The sequence below is a fragment of the Falco peregrinus genome, chromosome 5, assembly GCF_023634155.1.
Source record: "Falco peregrinus isolate bFalPer1 chromosome 5, bFalPer1.pri, whole genome shotgun sequence".
Lineage (NCBI taxonomy): Eukaryota > Metazoa > Chordata > Aves > Falconiformes > Falconidae > Falco > Falco peregrinus.
The window spans coordinates 114747836-114772949 of record NC_073725.1 but is presented as its reverse complement, the minus strand read 5'-3'; the positions used below and the strand labels follow the sequence as shown (position 1 = coordinate 114772949).

Genomic DNA, 25114 nt, shown 5'->3' with positions numbered 1-25114 from the left:
TTTTTGGTAAAACAAGTGAAAACCGTTTTTTTCACTTGCATTTTGCAATAGGAAACAATAGAAAAGTGTTCTATCATATCTGGTCTTGATAAATGCAGGTATTTTATTTAGAGAGCTTTTATAAAACACAAGCAGCAATGCGATCGAGATGGTGCTAGCTTATGAAGTCTCAGTCTCAGTCCATCTAACCACTGCTTTCCCCAAGTGGTATTCAAACAGTTCAAGCTTTGTATAAAAGTGGGAACGGAGCTTAGTTGTTCAAAAACCAGTGTTCAACTGCAACAGGGGATCCTCACGCACTGCCCGTTGGTCATTTTATGCAGTATGAGACATGGCTGCATAGACAAGAGCTGCCTTGACACACACTTCTTAGCTAGCAGATTTTGGAGCAGTTTGGACCCACTTCCTTATCGTAGGGATGCTTTTAGGCGGACCTGGTTGTTAGCCTCAGGCTTCCTTTTTTGTGGGCTTCCCATATAGTTATTTCCTGCAGGGGAAGAAAGTATTTCCACTCCCGTCTGGCTTTTGGGTTGTTTTTTGGGTAGGCTTTTTTTTCAGATTTGAAGAATACTAGCTCTTTTGGAAAAGGCTGTGTAATTATTTTTTTTCTTTTCCTAATGGTGGTGGTGTGGTGTGTTTTTAATGTCTGTGGTGATTTTCCTCTTTTAAAGTAGTTTTGCAGGTAAATTTTATCATTAATTGCTTTAGTCCCTTTCAGAGTGCAGATAACATATTCATTTCCACCACCACCCCCACCCCCCCCCCACCCCGGGTAAATTTTAGTAATTAGAATATAAAAAAATAACTAAAAGTGGTTTTCTGTTGTGGTGAGTCATTGTTGCTAACTGTTTAGAGTCCTTAAGTTAGCTGCTGACAGACAAACTTCTTCATCTCTCTGTTACTATAAATCTAAAACTTTGAATTTATTATATCATTGGAATAAGTGATCCCTGCTGCACATAATTAATCCTCTTCTCTGTAGTGTTAGGTTCCATTAGAAAATGGACCCCTTAGAAGATTGAGCCTAAACCCTTAGAAATAAAATGTTACTCCGTTTAAATAGCATCAGTTAACACTTCTTTTTGATATAAATATTTTAAAGCTTGTACAAACTGGATTAATGTTCCTATAGTGTAATTAAATGAAAATTTGGTAACTTATTAATATCTCTCTCTCTTTCTTTCTCTTTTTTCTCACATCCTTTCTCTTTCCAAACTTATTAATCTCCCCCCCATCTCTTTCTCTTCTTCCCCCCTTTCTCCTTCTGTTCTGCCCCTTCTTTTTTCTTTCTTTTTTCTTTGTTTCTTTTTTCTTCCTTTCTTTCTTCTCACTCTCTTCCCCTCTCCTCCCGAAAATGTGCCTTTACAGAAACATAAGGTAGATCTTTTCTACAAGCTGCGGCATGTGATGAATGAACTCATTGACCTACGCAGACAGCTGCTGTCAGGTCACTTGACACAGGATCAGGTGCGGGAGGTCAAGAGACACCTCACAGTGAGGCTGGACTGGGGCAATGAGTAAGTACAGGTACCAGCTGGGTACTGTTTGTTTTAATTATTGTTAAATAGCTCTTACTAAAAAAATACCAACAACTTTTTCCTTCCAGTAGTATTTGTACACAGGTAGAACATTTTGACTATTTGGAAATCAAATACAACTTTTCACAGTGAGTTCATTGCATAGTTCTCTACTATTACTATAAAGTGAGCTGTTTGCTTATTAGTAAGCCTTTTCTAAGGTTGTCTGCACTTCTAGGAGGATTAGGTCACTTACTTTGTATCAATATAGTGAATATTAGGCCTGGGAGAATGTGTTCGTAGATACTAAACCCACTTTTTTTTTCAGTTGAGGAAGTATTTTAATGGTTGGTGCAATATGTAGAGAATCTCACCGTCAACAGTGACATTGGAGCTGAGGCTGTATATTTTGACTTTTTATGTAATGACATTTCTCAGAGGTTTAGACTCTCCTTGGTCAGTTCCATGGTGAATTTGTGGAGAGGTGGTAATAAGTTGCCATTAGGCAGAAACTAGCCGTACACCAGAACTGGTTTTGTTCTTGAGATATAGTGTTTCAGGTAAGTTTTGCATGATGCGTATATGACCTTTCTAAAGGAAGTATCACTCTCCTCAGACACATAACAACTGCTTTTCAACTAGGAGTAGGATTAGTGCTAATTAACATATGGGGGGCAGGGCAGAATTCTTTAAGTTGACAACTAAGGAAGAAAGTAAAACATTTTTCACTAACATGCCTTTGTTATGACTGTTCCTTAGTCACTCACTTCAGGACCCCATCTGAGAGACATACTTGAACACATTCATGAAGATTTAGCTAGCCCCTGTGCTACATTTCATTTCTCTGTTGGAAGAAAGCTCTGAAGGACATAGACTAATAGATTGCATCAAGTCGTTCTGCAGTGTGGAGTTACAGATATTTTCCAGTATCATTCCCAGTAGGGTAAATGGGAATCAAGAGACCATTTTTAAGCATTACGCCTAGATGTTTTTGCTCAAAGAGTGCATGGATGAAATTAGCAACAGGAAGCTGCAAAAATGTAAGAAAAAAAGGTGAGGAGAGTAGACAGCAATGCAGCAATGGGAAGAATAGGTTGTTCAAGGAGCTGGCTATAGACATCTTTTCTTTTTAATGTAAAATCCTTAAGTACGAAGTAAATTAAGACTATAAGGGTAAATTAATGCATGACAATAATGGAGAAGCATCAATGAAATTGGGAAATATAAATATGTTCGTGATTAAATTCATCTGCTCAGGATGCTTGTTTAGGAAAATTCTTTTTCTGTGTTTCTTACTATATAAGAACAGGTACTGACCCCCCTAGAGAAAAAGGCACATTATATCAGACATACATGCTTAAACAGATTAAGGGTATCAATAAAGGAACTGCATTAAAAGGCATATGATTGAAAAGGTATTTAATTAGTAGACTATGCAGTATTTAAATACAAAATGTCTGGGATTTTGGAAGGTCTTTCTGCAACATCACTCTTTTCATAGAATTTTTGGGAGAGTTCTGTCACTTCCTTGTATCTCCCCGCTCAGATTTTTTTCATGGAACTCATAACCACCTGCTGTTAAAAAATTAATGATTTTCATATGCATATTCACATAGTACTGCCCTTTCTCAAAAAATGTAGTAGTGTTCGTTGCTTATTCTGTCATACTTGAGATTTGGAAATAAAATAAATGAAGAATGTTGTTATTAACATGCATTAATGTTAATAGAGAAGCTTAAGTACATGCAATTTGAGCAAGTCTGTAGTTATTCAGTGTAGTACAATCTGGTAGGAGATATTCCATGAGTAAGTAGCTTTCAGAAAAAAGGATTCTTGATACATACCTAATACATAGTATGTGTGCTACTTTTATCCTGACCTTGATCATTAATGCATTGTATTACTTAGGAAGGATGATGTGAACATGAAATTCACACTTTCCTGTCACCACCCGTTAAGGGTCTTTTCAGTTTGAACTGGTATCATTTTGCCTTAAATACACTGGCAGTGGTGCTGGTAGTCACCCCTTGTGTTCTCCTAGGAGCTGGTGGAAGTCAAGGGACAGCAACACCCCTTGGATTAGTAGTTACAGATTTTTTTTGTGAAAAAACTCATTTAGTCTGTTTTCAGAACTACTGCCGTGAACATTTTTGCTTATTTTTGTATGCTTAGTCTAAATACTAAGTTTTGCTCTGTAGTTTGGTCTATTAAAAAGGTAGGGATATAATTTATTTTACAGTTATTGCTGCTAACCTTTTGTATTGTTGGTAGTCATTCTTACAATGCAATATTGATTTCCACTTAATGTAGCAATTTAATTTTCTGCTGTTTACACATTCTTTCTCCCCAATACAAAAATATGATCCTGGGTGCATCCTTTTTATGATGATTTGTTACTTCTTCCAGTTCCCTACAGTTAGCTTTGTTTTCTATGCATACAGTGACTAGTATTGTTGCTATATAGGGTTTTGTATTTCCCAGTTGCTCAAAAGAGCATGATTTACTGTCTTCAGATAAGCATCTTAGTGGTTTTAAACTTTCAGTTTTAAGCATTCTTCTGTGTATTTTTGCACATCTCATATACTGTCCTTCTTCCTGCATAGCTTGCTAGGTTTTATATATAATATTATAAATAGTTGTGTTTTTTAAAAGTATTTCACTGGGATACAATTTATTAGAATATTGATCTGTTGAAGTCTGAAATGCTATTGGAAGTGTCCAATGATCTGTAAATAACAATGAAAAAGTTGTAAAGCAGCAAATAGACATTATAAAACTGAAGTCTGCAATTCATCATCTTATTTTAAATCATGTTATAAAGTGAAATCTCTAGTTCTTCATCTAATTTTAAATCACACTGCAAGTATAATAGAAAATTGATTTTGAAATTATTTTTTTTAAATTAATGGGTAAGCTTTTCAACTTTTACTAAAGCTTAAAATGGGAAACAAGAATTAAATTTTCTTACTGACAAAAACCTGTTTCCTTCTAGAGTCTTTTGCATCAAAAAAAGATGAAGGAATCTGTCTTACCAAGCTTCTCTTTGATATGTGAATACTCTGCTTCTGCCCCAGTGTAAAAAATTAATTGCAGCAGTATGTGCATACCTTATTTACCAAACAGGCAGGTAAAGATTTCTTCAAAGTAATTTAACTTAACAATAAGAGGTCATCTAAATGATCTTCAGGATTGATTCTTTCAGATTAATATAATACCTGTCAAGGACATTAATATACAGCATCCACGTTTCTGAGCACAATCGCTTTCCCATTTATACTGAGGGAGGACCCTTCCTTCCCTATAAATGTGGGGTAGACACTCAATGTTTAGGCTCAGAAACAGAGCAGGGAGCGGGGAGTCATCAATACATTGAGATTTTGGACAGATAAAAGCCATAAATAAGATGAGTTTGTAGGTTTATGCTACTTTTTAGCTAAAGATTATTCTTTTTCACATAAAATGTTATTAAATCCTTGCATTAAAAGAACTCTTCCAAACGGTTGCCATACATTCTGCAGAGAAAGATCCACAGATAGTTAAAAGTTACAAATTAATATTTAAAAAGAAAAACGGGGGGAAATGTTAGAAATTAATCTTTCACACTGCTGTACAAATAAAATGAAACAGTTTCAAAGTCATGGTCTTTTTCTTACCTCAAAATTGCAGTCAGAAAGCCAGTGTCAGTTGCAGTGTTAATACCTAACTACTAATGTGCGCAACACTGTAGAGGGAATAGTGCGATCCAATGAACTAAGCTTAGTGTTAAAGCTCAAAGAGTCTTGAATTTCAGTGCTCACATCCTTATAAGATTATTTTTGGACTTTTAAGTGACTAACCTTTTTTTGACATGAAAGGAATAATAATTGCTTCCTGGTAGTGTTGCAACAATTAGCTTAAAGTTTGTAAAATGAATTTGCAGATGTGTTACACGTATATATGAGGTCATAATAACTGGAAACCAGTTGTTACAGTAGTTGTCATTGTTGCATCAAAGGTGATCAAAACAGGAGTGAACAATTTAAACAACCATAATGAAATGCTTTTAAGGAGGTTACAGAAAGAATGGTTGCCATTTCTGTCTAAATATATAATATTTTTACTCCTGAATATACTTGTAGTAATGATTGAATAGAGATTAAAACTGTAAGGAGCTCTCTTGCATGTCAGTCTTTAAAGAACACCTTAATAACCTCTCTCTGTAGTCTGATACTTCCATGCTCAGAAGTATTTGCTGCCGTTCCCTTTAAACAATTCTTTACTAAGATTACTTACTGTCATCTCATCATCTTCATTTTAAGAAATAATTTCCTGTGTAGCATTACGTCAGCACTTTACTAACTTTATAGATCACAGCCCCTGCAGTTTCTTTGTACACAAGATAATTTAATTCTGTCGAAGAAAAATATGAAGTTGTATTAGCACAGTCTAATTTTCACAAACATGTTTCTCATACTTCATTTTCCATGGATTTCTCTATTGTATTTCCTTCAAAGTCTTTTTTTTAAAGTCTCCACTTAGTTTATGTGAATCACTGTCAGAATCATTTTGTTTCCCTTCAACACCTTTATAAATGTATTTGTGTAGGAGAAATATGAATGATATTAAATGAGGCTTTGATACAATTAGAGAAGGAGTACAAGGAAAATTAGCGGCTGCAAGATTAAAGCTGAAAAGAGTCAAGGTTAAGAGCACGTTTTTGGAGCAAGGGGGATGGTATCTTGCACACTGTGAAGATGTGATGAGTTCTCCCGATCTGTTCTTCAAGATTGGATGGGTATCTTAAAGACATATTTTTAGTTAAATGACATATTTCTGCAAGGTTCTTCTGGGAACAGTTGTTATGACTTGTGGTTTTATGAATTCTAAATGGTATAGCATTCGTATCATAAATAAATGAAAATATTAAAAATTAGGATCATTCTTTGAAGTTACCATTAAAACTAAGTTGATTTTCTCTAGAAGCCCATTTAACCTGAAGCAGAATTGTATGTTCATTCCTTTCAGTATTAAAAATGCTAGTATTTCTGTCTATTGGCTTGTCCTCTGAGAGGAAAGTATCTAGAGATTGCGGGCGGTGGATATTTTTTTTTATTCTTTTTTCCCCCCAAAGAAAGGAAAATTCTAAAGAATTCTATGTACAAGAGGAGGAATATCTGAGTATTGGCTGGAGTTTATCCCAGGCATATGCTACTGAGGTAATTGATAGGCTTGGGGAGATTTTGTATGTATACTTGGAACATATTTTTGAAAGACAGTTCAATGTTAAGGCAGAATAAAAAAGCACATGAATTTACTTGTAAAATAAAGTATTATGGAGAGAGGAACTGTCAAATAAACAAACCGGTACATTATCTAATTTTTATGCAAGCTGTGTTTTTGAGAAATACAGCTTGGCAGCTGGTGCTCTTATATGCCCACAGTATTTGAGAAAGTGGGACACCGACTATCATTGCCATTTCAAGCATTATGCTCTTTGCTGACAAAAAATAATGGATACAAATTAAATGCATAAACCTGAACTTCCACCTGCACGATAAATGACAGCATGTTAGTACTAAAGCAAAATACACCTTTATTTCCTGGGAGCAAGAATTGTGCAGGATTAACACAGTATTAGAGAATGAGAATCTTCTGGGCTGAAAGTCCACGATGTTAAGGGATTTAACTAAAAATAGGGTATCAGATAGGTTTCACAGGGATGCTACTGCAGTTGTATTGAACATTATTAAGTAGAAGATAATACCTTTGTCATGTCTTCAGTAATGAGTCCAACCACTGTTTGACCTCAGTTCTCTGGAGAGTTGAAATGATGAGAATAGTGCAGTATCAGGCTATGATTAGCTTTGGCAGTTTTTTCCTGTAAACTCTAATAATGCTTTGGAACTGCAGTTACAAGTGGTTTTGATAATGTTATTAGGAAATCATTTGTTATTATCTATGTTGAAGAGGAATTCCTTTATAAATATACTTTGGGGGGGGGGGTGGTACACATGTGAGTGATGGTATTTTGGAAATGTCTTAGATATTCAGGTTCAGGAAAGCCTCTGTGAATGAACATGATGAACATTAACCTTATTTAAAAAAATTTGAAGTGGACTCTGCATATTACCATTTTTACCTGTTACAGTTTTTTTTCTATTATATTATCGGACTTACTATTATAAGTAGGCTCAAAGAGCTGCTGCAGGTAAGGATTACCTAACGCATTGTTATTTTAATCTTTTTCATTTGGTAAATAGATACAGTAATTTTCATCTTTGCAGCTGCAGTTTTCAGATACTGGTCTTGGGCCATGGATAAGTTGTGTTTGATAGGTTTTATCAAAAAGTGCGGAAAGTGTGTAACCATTGCTTTCACAGTTTAGCCTTAAGAGTTTAGGCAGTGGTGTTTGGCATGATAACTGAATTCATGAAGGAAAATTTTCTTTTTCCCATTGAAAATATAGCTAATTTCGGCAAAGAACTAAGACTGTGGAAAATCCAGTTTGTTGGTACGGTATTTTAATGGCAATTATAGTACTAACAGTTGTTTGCCAGCGAGTGGACCAGGACTGAGCTATCTATTTTTGAGATGTGATGGTTTAGGGATATAATTAAAGAAGGAAAACCTGATTAAGCAAAATTTCAAAAAGATTTGCAGAACTGGGAAACATACTGGCAATGATTACAAGTACAGTGGTCAGCAAAGGTAACTAACTGGGCTTCGTGCAAACCACTGGTTCTTCCTTGCTGTTGTTTTAATTTAATTGCTCAGAAAGAGACACTGTATTGCTTGAAGACTCCTGTTTATTGCACAATACAATTATTCTGTGGTACCTGAGGGGTTTTTGCAAATAATTTTTTTTATTTGCCATCAGGAACAAGTCTGTGCAGGATGTTTCCCAGTCTGATTACAAAATTAAATTGACACTTGCTTTTCCTTTATAGTTAGTGACAGAAAGAGTGCAAAGGTGGTCCATGAGGGCACCTCTTCTGAATCTTTTTTGAGACTTTTAAGAATTTCACTGTAAAATACCTATAAATGAAGTATCAAATAAGATGAAAGCATGAAAATAGTTTATTTGTATTTCTTTAATTTTGCTCCTAATATGTGTCTTTAGAATAGTTTTTTATTGCAATGCTTGCAACTCTTTATGCCTCAGAACCTGAAGATCTACAGATCAAAAGTTGAGTTTTGATGCCTCTTAGGTTGTTTTGTTCCGCAGTCTACAATTATTAATTAATTGTTAATTGTTGTTCATTTGTTTTTCTGGATACAAAATACTTTATTCTGTTTACTACTGATGTGCAGCTGTGATCTGAACTTCTGACTTCTAATACAGAATCTCTTAACTAGTCATCCTCTTTGCACTGGTTTACTTCTTTTTTATTTAAAGTAATTTATATATCTGATTTGAGCCAAAATACTATTTCAGTTCAGAATAATTAAAAGGGATTTTTTGATATGTGTGTGTTCTTGTTGATATTGCAGTTATTGCTTATTATTAAAAAATACTGTTTATACAGTGGTAGTTTATGGTTTAGCTGCATCGATACCAGGAGTTTCAAAGCTTCCCAAGGCACAGTATCTATTTGCCAGTATGCACAGGATTACTAATGGAACTTTTTCATTATGTAGTGAAAGAACCTATTCAAATACTGCAGCAGATACCAGCATACTATGCTGTTTGCCTACTACATTTCCAAGTGTTAAATCAACTTGTTCTGTATATTGCTCCAACATCGTGGCCAAAAGCTTTAACTGGCATTACTTACTATTGTTCCACTGAAGTCAGTGAACAAAAAGTAACAAGTTCGTAGTGTGGAGGGGGTTTTTTGTTTGATTTTTGCATTTATTTTTATTTAGAAGGACTGTCTGTTTAATGATTAACAAATGCAAAAATACTTAAATAGTTTAGTATTTCTTGTGTCCTTGCCCTTGAGTAAGCACATTTGTAGTAGATAATAGTGAACACTCTAATGTATTATACTTACCATTGTTTCTTCCTTCTCTTTTGCAGACATCTGGGCCTAGATTTAGTTCCTCGGAAGGACTTTGAGGTTGTGGATTCAGATCAGATCAGTGTTTCAGATCTTTATAAAATGGTAAGAAATCTGTGGGAGATTCCTTTGAGTTTTCCATTTGGGAGGGAAAGAAGGGAAAAAGTTTTTATTCTTTACTCTTAGATATTTTCTTGCTTAGAATAGTGTTATTGTAAGCTGAATGTCTTTTTCATATGCATCCTAGCCACCAGAATAGTCGGTGTCTCTAGTACCTTGAGTTTAGTAAGAATGAACCAGCTTTCTTTTGGAAATGGCATACTTACATGCATTGTAATTTCAATTTATAAAGTAACATGGTATGAAAACTGCAGAAGGTAGCTTTGAATGTCGTTTCTTCCTGTGATTTTCTTATTTCTAAAATCTGTTGTTTCAGAAACAGCAAAAGTTCTAAATAAACAGATCCATCATACACAGCTAGTGGAAATCCTTTTAAACTTTGATCTTTGTTGCTAAAATCAATATACGAGCATCAAATGAAGTAGCAGTAATCTTTTTTCACTTATTTGCAGAATTAAAGAAAAACAGGGCTGGAAAATCTTAAGAGGTTGTCCAGTCCATTCTTTTGCTTAATGTCAGGATCAACTGCCTCTGTCATTTATGACAATTTCTTTTCTGTTTCTAAAAATCTCCAGTGTTTAAGTCACCATAGCATACCCAGGCAATCTTTTTGCTCGGTTCACTGTTCTTACAGTTTGGAAGTTTTATTAATTTTAGTCTTTAGATGTAGAGATATTTCACTATAAACTCACAGGTTAAGCTTCACGTCTTCCTGTCATGTCCGCAGAGAAGCAGTTTACCCCTGCTTGTTTGCATCACCCTTTTTTACGTACTTGTTAAGTCCCATTCAGTCCTCTCTTCCTTAGGCTAGAGAACCCTATTTCTTTCAGTTTTTCTTTCTAGGTCAGGTTTTCTAGACCTCTGGTTCCTGCGTGTATTCTGCAGAGATTGTATTACATAATCTACAGTTTGCCACTGCCTTTTGTAAATATACTGTTAAATTCTGTAAGATGGGAAATAATACAAAATCTTGGAAGCTCTAGAGATTAGCTGTGGTGATATCTTGCCGAGGTCTATTGATCTGAGGGCACCATGAGCCAGGCAGATGTCCTGGAAAATTTTATTGATGTATAATGAAGGTGGCTAACAGATTGATGTGCTTTTGGGTTACTTGATTATTTTGAACAGCAATTGTTAACTTGCTGGGAGAAATAGAACTGCTTCCAGTGGTAGGATCCTAGTGTTGATCAGCCTGCTTCTTCCATTAATTAATGCTTCTCAAGCCTGGAGTCCATCAACAGTTTGTGTGGGTCTGGAAGGTCCATGAGAGCCACTATTTGATTCTTTGAGGAGAGTCTGCAGATGCAGCTGAAGAATACTTGAGTGAAAAGTCTGCTTCTAGGAGTTGCATAGTTAATAAGCATCTTTGCTCTTTCAAAGCTTTTTATGCTCACAAAAAAGGAGAGCAAGGGAGGAGACCAGTGAATAAGTTAACTTAAGCAAAACTAATCCTTGAACATGAAGGCCATCTCTGTTGTGTGGCAGTGTCCCTTAGAAAGCATGTGTGGTGCATTTGAATAAGAATGTTAGGATTTTCAGGAAAAGTAGTAAAACCCCTTCACTGCAGTGAGTTCCAAATTCTATCATTATTGGTCACTAGTACAGTCATGTTAGTACATAGCAAAGCTAAAGGTGTGTTAGAAATGTGAATTGTGTCATTAATGAACTGGAAAGCCACTAATGCATTTCACAACTGAACTGCACTTGGATTCTTCTTTGTTAGTAGAACTGTGTAATACAGTTAACTTTGTTTTGGATCATGATGTAGCAGTAAAGGGAGAAACAGCATATAATGTTCAGTGGAAAGTGAATGAAGACTTTTCCTGGGATGCTACTTTATTTTTATTTTTTTTTAAAAAAGGAAGAAAGAAAGAAAGAAAGAACAATTACTGTAATACAATGTCATGGCTTAGTATCATCCAGAAAAAAACAGTAGATTTTCTACATAAATATTGTTATAGTGTCACTCACTTCTAATAAACTTTGGGTTTCCTATTTTAAAACGTTTTTGGCTTTCAGCTATCAGAGATGCAGGAGTGATAGTTAATGTCTACGTGGGGTCCTTTGTACATCTCCCTAAAATAAAGGCATGTTTTGTAAACAGGCTATATGCTGTTGCTATTTTGGATTATTTGCATCCTATAACAGAGAGAAATAAAAATTGTTACATAAGAAACACTGAAGTACATCACTCAATAGTACTTCAGTGTTTGTTCCTGATTTGCCATAGTCACAGGAAAGTTTGGTGCTATTACAGCAGTTTTCCTTCAAATACAATGTACAAATGACTTGGTACAAAATTCTATCAGTCATGACTCTGAGAACACAAGGTAAGTTGCTAACAGGATTGCTTTATTACTCTGTGTTTCATTCTGCAGTTTTCTTTACTCTGAATACTTGCAGTACAGCAAATAGCTAATATTTAATTGTCAAAAGTAGTCTGATTATGTCACCCATTTTAGTCCTGAAGAAAATACCCCCAGCACAGTTTGCTGCTCAGTTCTGTGCTGGTATCAGGACGTGACCATTAGTCAGTTCACACTTCACTGTTGCTTTAGTTTGTAGATTCAAGAAGACAGTGCTGTCTAATCACATCCAGTTCATAGTCAGAAGGCAATTTCAGGAACCAGAACAGATGAAAATCTGTTATTTTTTTAACTTAAATTTGGCAAAAATTGAATGAAGGTGGTTTTGGTGAAGGTGTTTGTTTTTCTGTTAGGGTCTTTTTAATGTGGCTTTGGGTTTTTATTGTTTAACAGAAACCCAGGGAGAGAATCCTCCTTACTCCTGGCAAAATACTTAATGGGCTTTCATATGAACAATAAGGTTTTATATTGTAAAATATAAATAAATAAATAAAGTAAAACTTGCGGGAGTAGTTGTGAGAGTCCAGGTACCTTCTCATGCTTGTGCCATTGTAGAATGTTAAATGTAACATAGAAAACAGTTGCATATTAGCAGAACAATGGATGGGGTAACACATTAGACTTCCCTGTCTGTGCAAACAAATTCAAGCATTTTATACAGTCATTAGATTTAGGATTACTTTTCTTGGTAAACTTTAAATTTTAAAATTTGAGCATCCTTCTTAGCTCTCATTTCTCATTGCTAAGTATATTTGTGACTACTATATTAATCTCTTTGTCACAACTGTTGTACTTTGAGGCCTTATACACCCTGTTTCTCCAGGTGACTCATTATGAAGCTAAATGCCAGTGGCTTCAGGATACACAGCATTTGTCAGAAATTGTTGCTTTACACCTGAAGGAAACCAAATTGCTTTTTCCTTATGACAAAATTTGTGCTTTTAACTAATGTGATGGATCACTTTTTGTAAAAATGTACATTGTTTTTGAAATTTTAGGAAAATATGTTGTCAGAATTCTGCCACAGAGCTCAGTGCTGGAATTGCCACTAGACTGAAGCTGTCATTTAGCAACTCAAGTCCAGCTGAATGTCAGAAACACTTGGATGGCACTTTTTAGTGGAAGGGGTTGCAAGACACAAATGTTTGGAGGCGTTTGCAAAAAATCAGAGACATTCAAACCTGGTGATTAAATGTCTGTAGCTTTCCTATAAATTTATTGATTTGTGTATGTGTCTTCAGGATGAATTTAAGAGATGCATGAAAGGTACAACTATTGGCTATGTTACTGCTGGATCTTAGCCATATCTTTCAACTATCAAAAAAAAAATAATAGTTTACCAGATTTCCCAGTAAATCAGATCTAAGTTTCAAGTTAATGCTGCCATCACCTCATAGCTGCCTATTCTTTATTCAGATGGAAAATGAAATTGCTAAGAATGAGTAGTTATAACACTTGATAATAGAGACTTCAATTGCCCAGAGCTCTGCTAGTAAAGGAAACCAACTGGACACAAACTGTGCAGGAAGCTCATGAAATCTTTGTGACTTTTTTTGTTTGTTTAACAAAGCAAATTGTCAGAGGACAGTTCTGTGTACATTTGGTTCTAAACTCTAGTAAGAAGTCAGTTGAGAGTGAGATGATAGAAAGCAGTTTGTTTGAGACTGATGTGGTAGTGGTAGGATTCACTTAACATTGTTAGGAGAGGAAGGAGGAAGAGCAACAATAAAAACTAGTATCAGTAGGTAAGATATCATAAAAAGGAAGTGTGCTGGGAAGAATAAGTAAGGAGAATTGATAGCTCTTTCAGTAAATTAAAAAAAAAACCATACAAGATACTTGCTAAGAGGCCACGTTGGGTAAATTAAGAATTCTTTACTATCTTCAGTCACTAGAGTGAATGAAAGGGAACTTAAGGTTACAAAAAGTAAGTGTAAAACAACAGAAGTATAGAAAAGTATGATAGAATAGCACTAATGGGTAAATAGAAGAATTAGGCAATTTACAAATTAAGATATAACAAGCAAATGTTGTCAGTTCTATCAAGAAAAAGTGTTTTATCAATCAACTGATAGTAATTGGGAAGTTAAAGAAAAGTTTTTATGCTTATGGGAAAACAATTGGCACACGATCCAAGAAAATAACATGACGTTTAATGTTGGCTTTGCTCCCTTTACGCTCTGGTAAGGTGGTAAACTGTGTCAAATTGCTAACAATACCTGTGGGAAAGTGAAAGTAGTCACACTGGAACAGGGTGGAAAAGTTTATAAAGTACTTGTCAGTTCCAGAGATATCCAGAAATATATAAATTTCATTTGGGATGTCTAGAGAAGCTGTATCAGACATGTTAGTGATAATCATTAGAAAGACTGGTAAGGTTGCAGAGTACCAGCAAAGGGCAGGCATACTTCACACCTTTAAAAAAGAGTGATGGAGGAGGAAGAGCTAGTAATCATTCTTTCCCCATAAAAAATCCTGGAACAGAAAAAAGATCCAATTATTTGCAACAGGGAGGTCAGTAATAGTGACTGTGAACTTGCTCAGAATAAGCAATTTTCATGAAGATTTTAATTGTTTTTTTAATTTAAATTCTTCTAAGTTCATTAGTTCTAGATGAAATTACTGTAAACACAAAGCTAATTAGAAAAACCACACCCAGAAAAAAATATAATGATGAATGGTTATCAGTAATTTTTAAATAGGAGAGAGGTTGAGTCAGCTTAATTTCTTGTGGTCATCCTCCATTTTGTTGTGCTTTATGTTTCACTAATGACTGGATGATGAAATAGGGAGTATGCTTTCTAAATGTGCAAATACCACAAAGTTGGAAGTGGTAGTACATTGGAGGAAAGGATCAGAATTTCAAATAATGTAGAGAAATTGAAGAAATTATCTGAAAAGTGTAGGCTACCAGTGAGAACCATAAACGCAGTGGTTTAACTTCTGCAGTCAATTGTTGCTTCTGAAGTACAGGTTGGGAATGCTGCAAGCTTAGGTGGTTTTGTAGGAGAAGATTTGAGTATTACAATGGAGTCACAAGCTGAATTTAATTAATCTTTTCATGATAATGATGGATAAGACAATCAGTGGGCCTAGGTTACAATGGCAACGATTCAGTTTAAGCATCAGAAAGCACTTTGATTTTGAAGAAAGATATACTGAAATGAATCATCTTATCTGTTAAAGTTTGTACAACCTTAAAAGGCAACTGTCTTTTGGGGAAAATAAAGGTAAAACAGATATTATTTTATTTTAGGTTTTTTTGGAAGGAAGATAACAGTCCTATTTTTGTATCATCTTGCAAGGCTTTTCAGGTTGAAAGGGGCCTCGGGAGATTAGTCAAACATGCTGCTCAATGCAAGGCCAATACTGAATTCACACCAGGCTGCTCAGAGCTTTGTCCAGTTGGATCTTGAAATTCTTCAAGGGAAAAGATTTGGTACCTGCTGTAATACTTGACTGCCATGATGGGGTTATTTTTAGCTTTTTGGAAAGTTGGGATATCCCATGCTGTAGTTTGTGATCACAATATTTTTTTCTCCTGCTGTGCAGCTCTGTAAAGAGCCTGGTTGTGTCATCTTGGTAACTTCAGTTATTGGGACGCTGCCATCAGGTCACCTCCAGACCTTCTCCAGACTAAAAAAGCTGTGTTCCCTCCATCTCTTCTCATACAGCATGTGTTCCAGCTCCCAGCTGCTTGGGTGGTCCTTTGCTGAATGGGGTGCACTATTTCAGATGTAGTTTACTGAATGCTGAGTAAAAAGGAATAAATTATTCTCAATCTACTGGCTACACTCCTGTTAATAGAAACTGTACATTTGTAAATGTCCTTGCTGTCAGAGTGCTGTCCTGATTTGTGTTTGGCTTGCTCTTTAGCAGGACCCTGCCAGCCAGTTCCCAGCCTAGACCATGGAAGGATTAGCCTGTTGCAAGTGCAGGACTTGTTGTATTTGTCCTTGCTGTATTTCATAAGGTTCCTTTTAACCAATTCCTCTGGATTGCCTAGATCCCTCTGAATGGAGGCCTCCTCCTTGAATACATTGACTGCTGACCCCAATTTAGGATTATCTGCAAATTCATTAAACTGCATAGGTCTCAGGATAGACCTCTGAAGAATACATGCTATCAAACTTTTGAGCCCGACAGTCCAACGGTTGGGATTTTTTTAACCGATGTAGTTAGTCTACCCATCCAGGTGTAACTTCACAACTTGGGTACAAGGATGCTGTGAAAGGCTGTGGTGGTCAAGGCCTTGCTGAACTCAAGATAGACAACAGCCAGTAGTCTCCCTTCACCTACAGGTCTGGTTATTTTGCCCTAGAGGGCTAGCTTGATCAAGCATGATTACCCTTGGCAAATCTGTGTTGGCTATTTTCAGTCATTTATGTACCCAAAAATGCCTTCCAAGAGAGCTTGTACATGTTGGGCACTTTGCCTAGCCAGAGGCAAGGGTATGTAAATTTAACTCAGTCAGTAGTTGTCCATATAGGAATAGCATGGTCCTGCAGTATTAAAGAAGAGAGTTGGTGAAATCTAGTCTTTTGATTGTCAAAAATTGAAAACCTGATTTTTGACACTTACTGTTACAGCTTTACCTAAATGTGCACTCTGTGAACAACTGTGTTTGCTGAGGAAACTGTAGCTCTTTAGACCGGCTCTCATATTTCTGTTGCTTGAGTTTATGTCCCAATTTCTTACTCAGTTTTAGAGATTAATTTTAGTCAAAAGAAGCCAGTGTACCTTCAACAGCTTTAATAACCGTTTTTTCCTATGCCAGCTGATTCTGAGTGCTTGCAGGTGACAAAGATTAAATAGGCAACTCAGCCACCTAAACTGAGAGGGTTTTAACATTCAGAAGACAGTGTAGTAGTCAGACAAACAAGGGAGCTGGAGATCATTATTTCTCCTGCTGACAGTGTGAGAGAGGACGTTCTTATAACTGTGAATGTAAACAGTTGTCAAAATATGCCATTCAGAATCATAGAATCATTTAGGATGGAAAACACCTTTAAGATTGAATCCAGCTATTAACCCAGCACTGCCAAGTCCATCACTAAACCAAGTCCCTAAGTACCGCATCTACACATCTTTTAAACACCTCCAGGGATGGTGACTCAACCACCTCCCTGGGCAGCCTGCTCCAATGCTTGACCACCCTTTTGGTGAAGCATTTTTCCTGATGTCCAATCTAAACCTTCCCTGAAGCAACTTGAGGCTGTTTCCTCTCATCCTGTCACCTGTTACCTGGGAAAAGACACCAACAACCCACCTCATTACAACCTCCTTTCAGGTAGTTGTGGAGAGCAATAACGTCTCTCCTCAGCCTCCTTTCCTCCAGACTAAGAAGCCCCCGTTCCCTCAGCCACTCCTCACAGGACTTGTTCTCTAGACCCTTCCTCAGCTCCATTGTCCTCCTCCTCGACACGCTCCAGCCCCTCAATGTCTGTCTTGCAGTGAGGGGCCCAAAACTGAACACTGGATTTGCGGTGCGGGCGCACCAGCGCCGAGCGCAGGGGGATGGTCACTGCCCTCGTCCTGCTGGCCACACTGTTTCAGATACCCGCCAGGATGCTGTTGGCCTCCCTGGCCACCTGGGCACAGTGCCGGCTCGTGTTCAGCCGGCCATCAACCAGCACCCCCAGACCCTTTCCTGCCAGGCAGCTTCCCAGCCCCCTGCCCGAGCCTGCGGCGCTGCGGGGGGTTGTTGTGACCCAGCTGCAGCACCCACCGCTGAGCCTTGTTCAGCCTCACGCGGTTGGCTTCAGCCCATCGGTCCAGCCTGTCCAGATCCCTCCGCAGAGCCTTCCTGCCCCTCAAGCGCACCCACACTCCCCCACAAGCTGTACCAGTACCCTACGTACCGGGGCTGCGCTCGATCCCCTCGTCCAGATGGCCGATGAAGGTACGAGGCAGAGCTGGCCCCACACGGAGCCCTGGGGAACGCCGCTGGTGCGCGGCCGCCAGCAGGATGTTGCTCCATTCCCCACCGCTCTTGGGCTGGGCCAGCCAGCCAGCTTCTCACCCAGTGAGCAGCGTACCCATCCACGCCAGGAGCAGCCAGTTTCTCCAGGAGAACGCTGTGGGAGCTGGTGTCAAAGGCTTTACTAGAGGCTGGGTAGGCAACACCCACAGCCTTTTCCCCATCCTCTAAGCAGATCACCTGGTCGTAGAAGGAGATTGGGTTCGTCAAGCAGGACCTGCCTGTCATAACCCCACGCTGGCTGGGCCTGATCCCCTGGCTGCCCTGCACATGCCCCGTGGTGTGATCTGCTCCATCCCCTCCCCCGGCACTGAGGTGGGGCTGCCAGGCCTATAGTTCCCTGGATCCTCCTCCCGGCCCTTCCTGCAGGTGAGCGTCACATTTGCTGACTTCCAGCCACTGGGGACCTCCCTGGTTAGCCACGACTGCTAGCAGATGGCTGGAAGGGGCTCCGTGAGCACTTCTGCCAGCTCCGTCTGTACCCTAATATCTTCTTGATTTAGTGTTATTTTGAAGATTATCTTTCCTTTTGTGGTAAAAAGTCTTATTTTTGTTCTGTGTGAAAGATAGTGGCATAGTTTGGAAAAAGTGCTGCCAAATACATTTTGTGGACTGTCTTTTACTTTCAACTCTTCTGAAGCTATGAGGTTATCAGCAGATCATGCTGGTCCTGCTACAGAGTGTATATGTTTAGTCAGAATAAGATTTTGAGTATTTAACAGAAGGATAGCGATGGGGGTGAGTGAAGAGAATATTTATTAACGTGGTGGTGTTAATGTTACTATTTCAGTTTAAAATGCTAATGTTAACATGAATGTGTGTGGAACAGGCGTGGCAGAATCATTAATGATATGGTTTTTAAAGCTCTCTGAAACCATTTCAATTGAGATTAGTATTTAAATCTCCCTTTGGAGATTAAACGGGTTCAGTGAGTCTTGCAGTCCCATTTTCTGATTATAACATTTCTTTCTAGCGTACAAAGGTTTAAATACAGCATCACCCTCTGAGTTCCGTTTCAGAGATGTTGCTCTTTATAGTGGTGCTTCTTTACAGATGTTGGCTAGCTAAAATTGTAGAGAAGTATTTAATCATACATCAGAATTTCATTTTCTGCTCAGAGCAAAAAATTTAAGTCTAAAATCCATCCTTCTTTATAGATGTCTATATTTTTAAACAGATGCACCTTTTCATAGACAGCATACTGGTAGATGAGGATTAGTGGTGGGGTATCACCCCACTTAGCAAGAGAACACATAGGTTATACAGTATAGGGTGATGCACTTTTCAAAAAGAAATGCTATTACAGCGTTGGAAATTCTGTCCAGCTTGTGACAGCCATTTACTTTAAAGCTAATGTAAAATACCACTTGTTAATTCAAGTAGTCAGGCTAAGAAATGGTTTATCTGAGAAGAGTCTTTAGGAAAGCTAGTAGTCTTGTGAGTGATGATACACTATGAAAAAAGGCCATGAAAACTTGGGAATAATCTTGAACAGTCATATTTTGAAATTACTGTTCTGTTGCTATAGAGATATAATGTAAATATTTCTTACTTTCAAAAAGGTTTAAATTTTACTGTTTTGTATTTCCACAGCATTTGTCAAGTAGACACAGTGTCCAGCAGAGCACATCACAGGTAAATATCATCTACATACCAATATTTGTTGTCTTTAATTGTTTAGTAATGTATGTAAGGATATGATGGAGATTATTGGGTAAATCCCTACCCATACAACACTTCCTCAGAAGATTCCCAAGTAATTAACTAAGGTCCTTTTTAACTTCCATTTAGGTCTCTTTTCCTTAGCTCTAACTGTTGTTCTTAAAAGATCAACTTCTGTAGTGGTATCAAAAGCCTTGATCTGCCCATGTGAGTTTTCTTTCTCCTGCTAACATGTGGCTAAGTAGGCTTCTGCTTCACATATCCATTCTGTAGTAGCGTAATCCATCCTGGTCATGGAATCTGGGTCTAATCTTTCCAGAAGAACTGAGCTTCCACAGGTACCTGTCTTTAAAGGATGAGGATTTGCTTGGATTTAATTTAAAATACCAAACTAAATTGATTTTGAGCTATTACAAATCTGGGTTGGAAGTCTGAAAAATCTAGATTTTCTTTGTTAGTATGTACCTGTCTACTCATTCAGAGGGGACTAATTAGCAAGCTTGAGATATTCCTGCAGCCTGTTTATTAAGATCAGCATACAATGGATATAAAGGGCTATAAAACTTAAAGAGTAAATTAATTTCTAATCATACTCCTTTTTTTTCCCTCCACCCAATTTTCACTAAATAAGTCTTGGTATACTGAGTCAAAATGTAAACCTTTCTGCTGTTTTACTTTATTGATTGCTCGTTGTATGCACTGCTGTTAAGGTTTCTTTTTGTTATACCTGCAGGGAATGTTAGCCTGTAAAGCCCGGGTTGTAAATAATACCATTATTTAGGTGGATAAAGACCTCCAAGATCATCAGGTCCAACCATTAACCCAACACTGCCATGTCTACCACTAAACCATGTCCCTCAGTGCTGCATCTACACGTCTTTTAAGTACCTCCAGGGATGGTGACTCATTTGCTTCCCTGGGCAGCCTGCTCCAATGCCTGACAACCCTTTCAGTAAAGAAATTTTTCCTAACATCCAATCTAAACCTCCCCGGTGCAATTTAACACCATTTCCTCTTGTCCTGTCACTTGTCACCTGGGAGAAGACACACACACATCCCCACACCCGCCCACAGCGGTCATTGCAGGCAGCGATAAGGTCCCCCCTGAGCCCCCTCCTCTCCCGGCTGAACACCCCCCGTTCCCTCAGCTGCTCCTCACAGGACTTGTGCCCCAGCCCCTTCCCCAGCTCCGCTGCCCGTCTCTGGACACGCTCCAGCCCCTCAGTGTCTGTCTTGCAGTGAGGGGCCCAAAACCGAACACAGGATTCGAGGTGTGGCCGCACCAGTGCCGAGCGCAGGGGGATGGTCACTGCCCTGGTCCTGCTGGCCACATAAATGACTTACATAAATGAATTGTATCTGCTAAAAAGAAATTACAAATGTTATTCTTAAAAATGCTTTGAAATCCATCTGCTTTAAATGGAAATCATCAAGAACTGCCCTATCACCATCTTATTATAGTTCATTTTCTGTATCAAGACAGTATCGGAGAAATAGGATTGACTTTGTTTACTTTATAAAAACAGATTTTATGTGCATAAACCTTTTTACTTGGTTATTGTGGTTTCTCAAACTATTCAAGTTAAGAGAGGAAAAAAATAGGGGAAGAAAACTTAATCTAGTATGTGTCTGTAAGGTAGAATATATTTGAGAGTAAACTTAAGAAAAGAGAGCAGAATTTCAGTTGAAATTATCCAGTTGGTCATGTCTTTTATTTGTGAAGAGCTAAAATTCATTTTTGTTGTTTTTAAACAGGTGGATACAATTCGTCAGCGTCATGGGGAAGCTTGCCGTATGCCAGTGCCTCATCACTTCTTCCTCAGTCTAAAGAGCTTCACCTACAATACAATTGGAGAAGACACAGATGTCTTTTTTTCTTTGTACGATGTTCGAGAAGGCAAGCAGATCAGGTAGGACTGTATCAAATAACTAAAGAGCTTCCTGGGAAAAAAAAATATGAACAAAGAAAATGCATTAGAGAAAAACATGTGAGCTCTTCTTGTGGCACAACTGAAAGGACAAAGCTGATAAATTGTGACAGCCCTGCAATGCATACATGAGAGTATCAGTAATACAAGTCATTCCATATGAAGGTTAGTGCTTACATATAATCAAAGCATTAAAGGCACAGAATAGTTGAATTTTGTTCTGGATTGTGACTTTGTCTCCACACGGTACTGAAGGTCTTAGTGTTTAGTGGTTTCTTTCTTAGGGCTGTTGTTCAGGAGCTACTAATAATGGCAGGGCCACACTGTGTGACTGGTTTGAAAAGAGGATTGCTGTGTGTCTGGGTGCTGAATTTGAGGCTCTTTAACTCTCATCCACTCCTTGCCTTACAGGTATGTTACAATACAGCGTGTTTTCATTACTCTGTTGCTATCAATATAAACTAAAGTACTCCTATTCATCGCAAAGCCTAGGCAGGACAGCTGTGCTGCTCAGTATGTTGAGGTAATTGGTACTAACATATGCAAATATGAAATGTCTTTCGTTTTTCTTTTTGAAAACATCAGAATACGTAGAAGAATATTGCAGCATATACATTGTGTCTTGGAAATTAAGTATGTGTAACTTGGTCTGATCTAAAGTACAGCAAATCTGTGGGGTTTTTGAGTTTTGATTAAGGCATGTCCTGACGGTTAGCATAGACCATGTTTGCTACTGTGGTCAAAACTGTCCTAGTTTTCAGCAAATTAGATTTAGATTTGTTCCAAACGGAGGGAAGAGCTTCAAAATGTTCCTTCCTCTCTTTGGAAGAACATTATTCTGTGAATAATTTTCATCCAAGAAAGTTCAGAGTAGAGTGATAACAGCTTTGTAGCTCTTCAGAATACATTCCACTAAACAAGTGGTCTATATTGAAAAGCTCTCATGAGTTGTGTGTTATAAATATATGTCTGTCACTGTTTAGTTGGGCAACTTAAAGATTGTTTTGCAGAATATGGCAAGAACGCCTAATCTGGTACTACATCATGTTTATTTCAGCCTCACTAAGTGAGAAGTGCTTGTTTTGATGTAGTTAGGAAGATATGCCTATAATTCCTCTATTGAGAGAATGAACAGAAAATAGCTGTTAAGAAGGAAAGGTGAAAATGGCAAAACAAAACAAAAGCATGCACACTTTAGTTAGTTCATACCACGAAGCAGTAAAATATCAAATTATTTAGATGAGGAAAGCTGCAGGGAAGAGGAAGGGACAAGCTGCTGCCATCCATGACTGTAGAAGGCCTCAGAAATTGCTTTAGAAAGAGATGAATTGTCTGGGATTGCAGTTTGCATAGTATGTAAACATTGAGTGAGAAAGCCTTTAGAAGGGGTTTTGCCAGTGGTAAAAAAAATTAAAAAAGAATAGTTATAATGAGAAAACATACAAAGAGTGGCTCAGGCATATTTAAATATATATAATAATGCTTTGATGTGCAAACAGTTGTGATTATTTAGCTTTTTGTATTATGCATCAGTGATCTACTGCAGTGAAAACAGCATAATTTTTACATTTTCTTACATCCCCAAGAGTGGTGGGGAAGAAGCGTGTAATGAGGCTGAGCTCTGTTTTGGAGAAGAAATTTAAAAACAGAAAAGTCACACACACTGCTACAAATTTAGAATTATGTTTTTAAAGCTACTTTAAAAGATAAAGTTTCTTTCCTCTCTGGAAATAGTACATTAAGGTAGAAAAACAAGCAAAGCTTCTGCATGCTGCATTCTAAGTGAAAAGGACAAATTGACTTTTCTGAAATGGTTTTGAGGTTGATAAATTTCTTACCCAAACGGTTCACACTGGGCTTTCAGTGTTAGTGCTTTGGACATACAGTAGATTACAAACCTCATTGAACCTGTGGGTTGCAAGTTATTTCCCAGTTAGGTAAAGTGAAGCTCGGTGAAAATTCCAGTGTTTTTCAAGAGCTGAAGTAATAGCATGTACCAATTATGGATTAGCAATCAGAAGGTTGGAGCAGCAGCTGAAATACAGTTTGATATCTATTGCCAGGTTCTGAATACAAATATGGTACTGTACTGTGTTCAATGGTTTGTGCTGTCTAAAAATGAGAAGCAGACAAAAGATGCCAGTGGGGAGATATGGGTAGCAAGAATAACAATGCTGCTATCAGAGGGGTAAAACCTAGAGGTAAAAAAAAAATGAAAAAGTGACTTAATTTTTACTCTTGACAGAATTATAAAAAGAAATACTTACAAGTAAATCAGTAAGTGGATTGGTGAATGTCTGCCTCAATAACTGGTTTCAGCCCACAGCAGAAGCAACCTGTCAGTCTGAGTGTTAGGTAAATGCTCAGATCAAAAGGGATGAAAGTCTATTTGTATGTTTTAAAGTCTTTGGGATTTTTTAGTTGCAAAAATTGTCCCACATTTCTACATACAAAAGACATTAATATAGCAACAGAATCTTTGTTACTAAAATTTAATACCTCAGCTTGTCGTGTGGAAGGTAGTGGAAAACAATGAGAAAATCAGTCTAGTTTTGATTAAAGCCATTGTGAGAAGTACCTTGGGATGAATGATTGTGAAATGATAAGAGTTGATAGTAACTAGAAAAGGAAAGAAGGAAAATATTATCATAAAGATGGTGAACTTCAATAAGGCAGGTGTCAATAAACACCAAAAAAAGATAGGTAAATTCATATGGAGGAAAGAAATTTGAGAGTTGTCAGTTTCTTAACAGTACTGTTGAAGAGCACAAAAGCAAGTTGTTTCAAGATGAGGCAGAGTTTAAATATATGGCAACAACAGGAAGAAGTCTGTATCACAAATTCTTTGGTGAAATGGAGTCTGGTAGGAAATGTAAAAAAGGAGAAACTAATGAAATTGTGTGAACAGGGATGGGAAGACACAGAAACTTTTAGAAAAATACAATTACCAAAAGACATCAAGGACAAAAAAAGAATAATTCTATAATGCTTTAGCAGCAAATTTTATTTTTTTTACAAAATCAAGAAATAACAGAACAGATTAAAGGGGACGTTAAGCTATCAGCAGATGTTACCAAGATAGCTGGAGTATTTAATAGCTCAATCACCCTAAGAAGGTCAACTGCAATCAGATGACAAATGCAAAAATTTCTGGAACAAATAAACTGTTTATTAGCACTAAGAAGCTAACAAGACGATCGGTAAAAGTCACCATAGATCTGTCAAGCATAGGTCACGTAAGAGCTAACTGATTTTGTTCGAGTATGTGGGAACGCACCCCATGCCTCGACAAAGAGAAGCATTAAACTTAGTATGGTAAAGCGGGGAGATAGAGACTGGATGAAGCTATTGTAAAGGGGCTGGAAAACTGGTGGAAAAACAGATCCAGAGTATTATCTGTGCTGGAAGGATGCAGTGAATAAGATTTTTTTTGTTTGTTTTAAACAACATTTTTGCAGCATTATTTTGGTGGGTGGAAATAAACCAAATTCATTGAAGCAGTGAGGCTCAGCTACCTTTACAATAGCTCTTTTTTACTAATAAGTGTATAAAATTACGACTT

The 25114-nt window shown here is 37.5% G+C and overlaps 1 protein-coding gene across 13 annotated transcripts in view; it reads left to right on the top strand.

Moving 5' to 3' along the window:
* Positions 1-25114, top strand: part of DOCK3 (dedicator of cytokinesis 3) — a 225428-nt gene that overhangs the window by 72512 nt on the left and 127802 nt on the right. For all 13 annotated transcript variants that reach the window (XM_055806350.1, XM_055806345.1, XM_055806352.1 and 10 more), the window contains exons 6-9: positions 1369-1517; positions 9517-9601; positions 19556-19597; positions 21380-21534. In XM_055806350.1, the coding sequence (XP_055662325.1) occupies positions 1369-1517; positions 9517-9601; positions 19556-19597; positions 21380-21534 (431 nt within the window). The remainder of the gene's footprint in view (positions 1-1368; positions 1518-9516; positions 9602-19555; positions 19598-21379; positions 21535-25114) is intronic.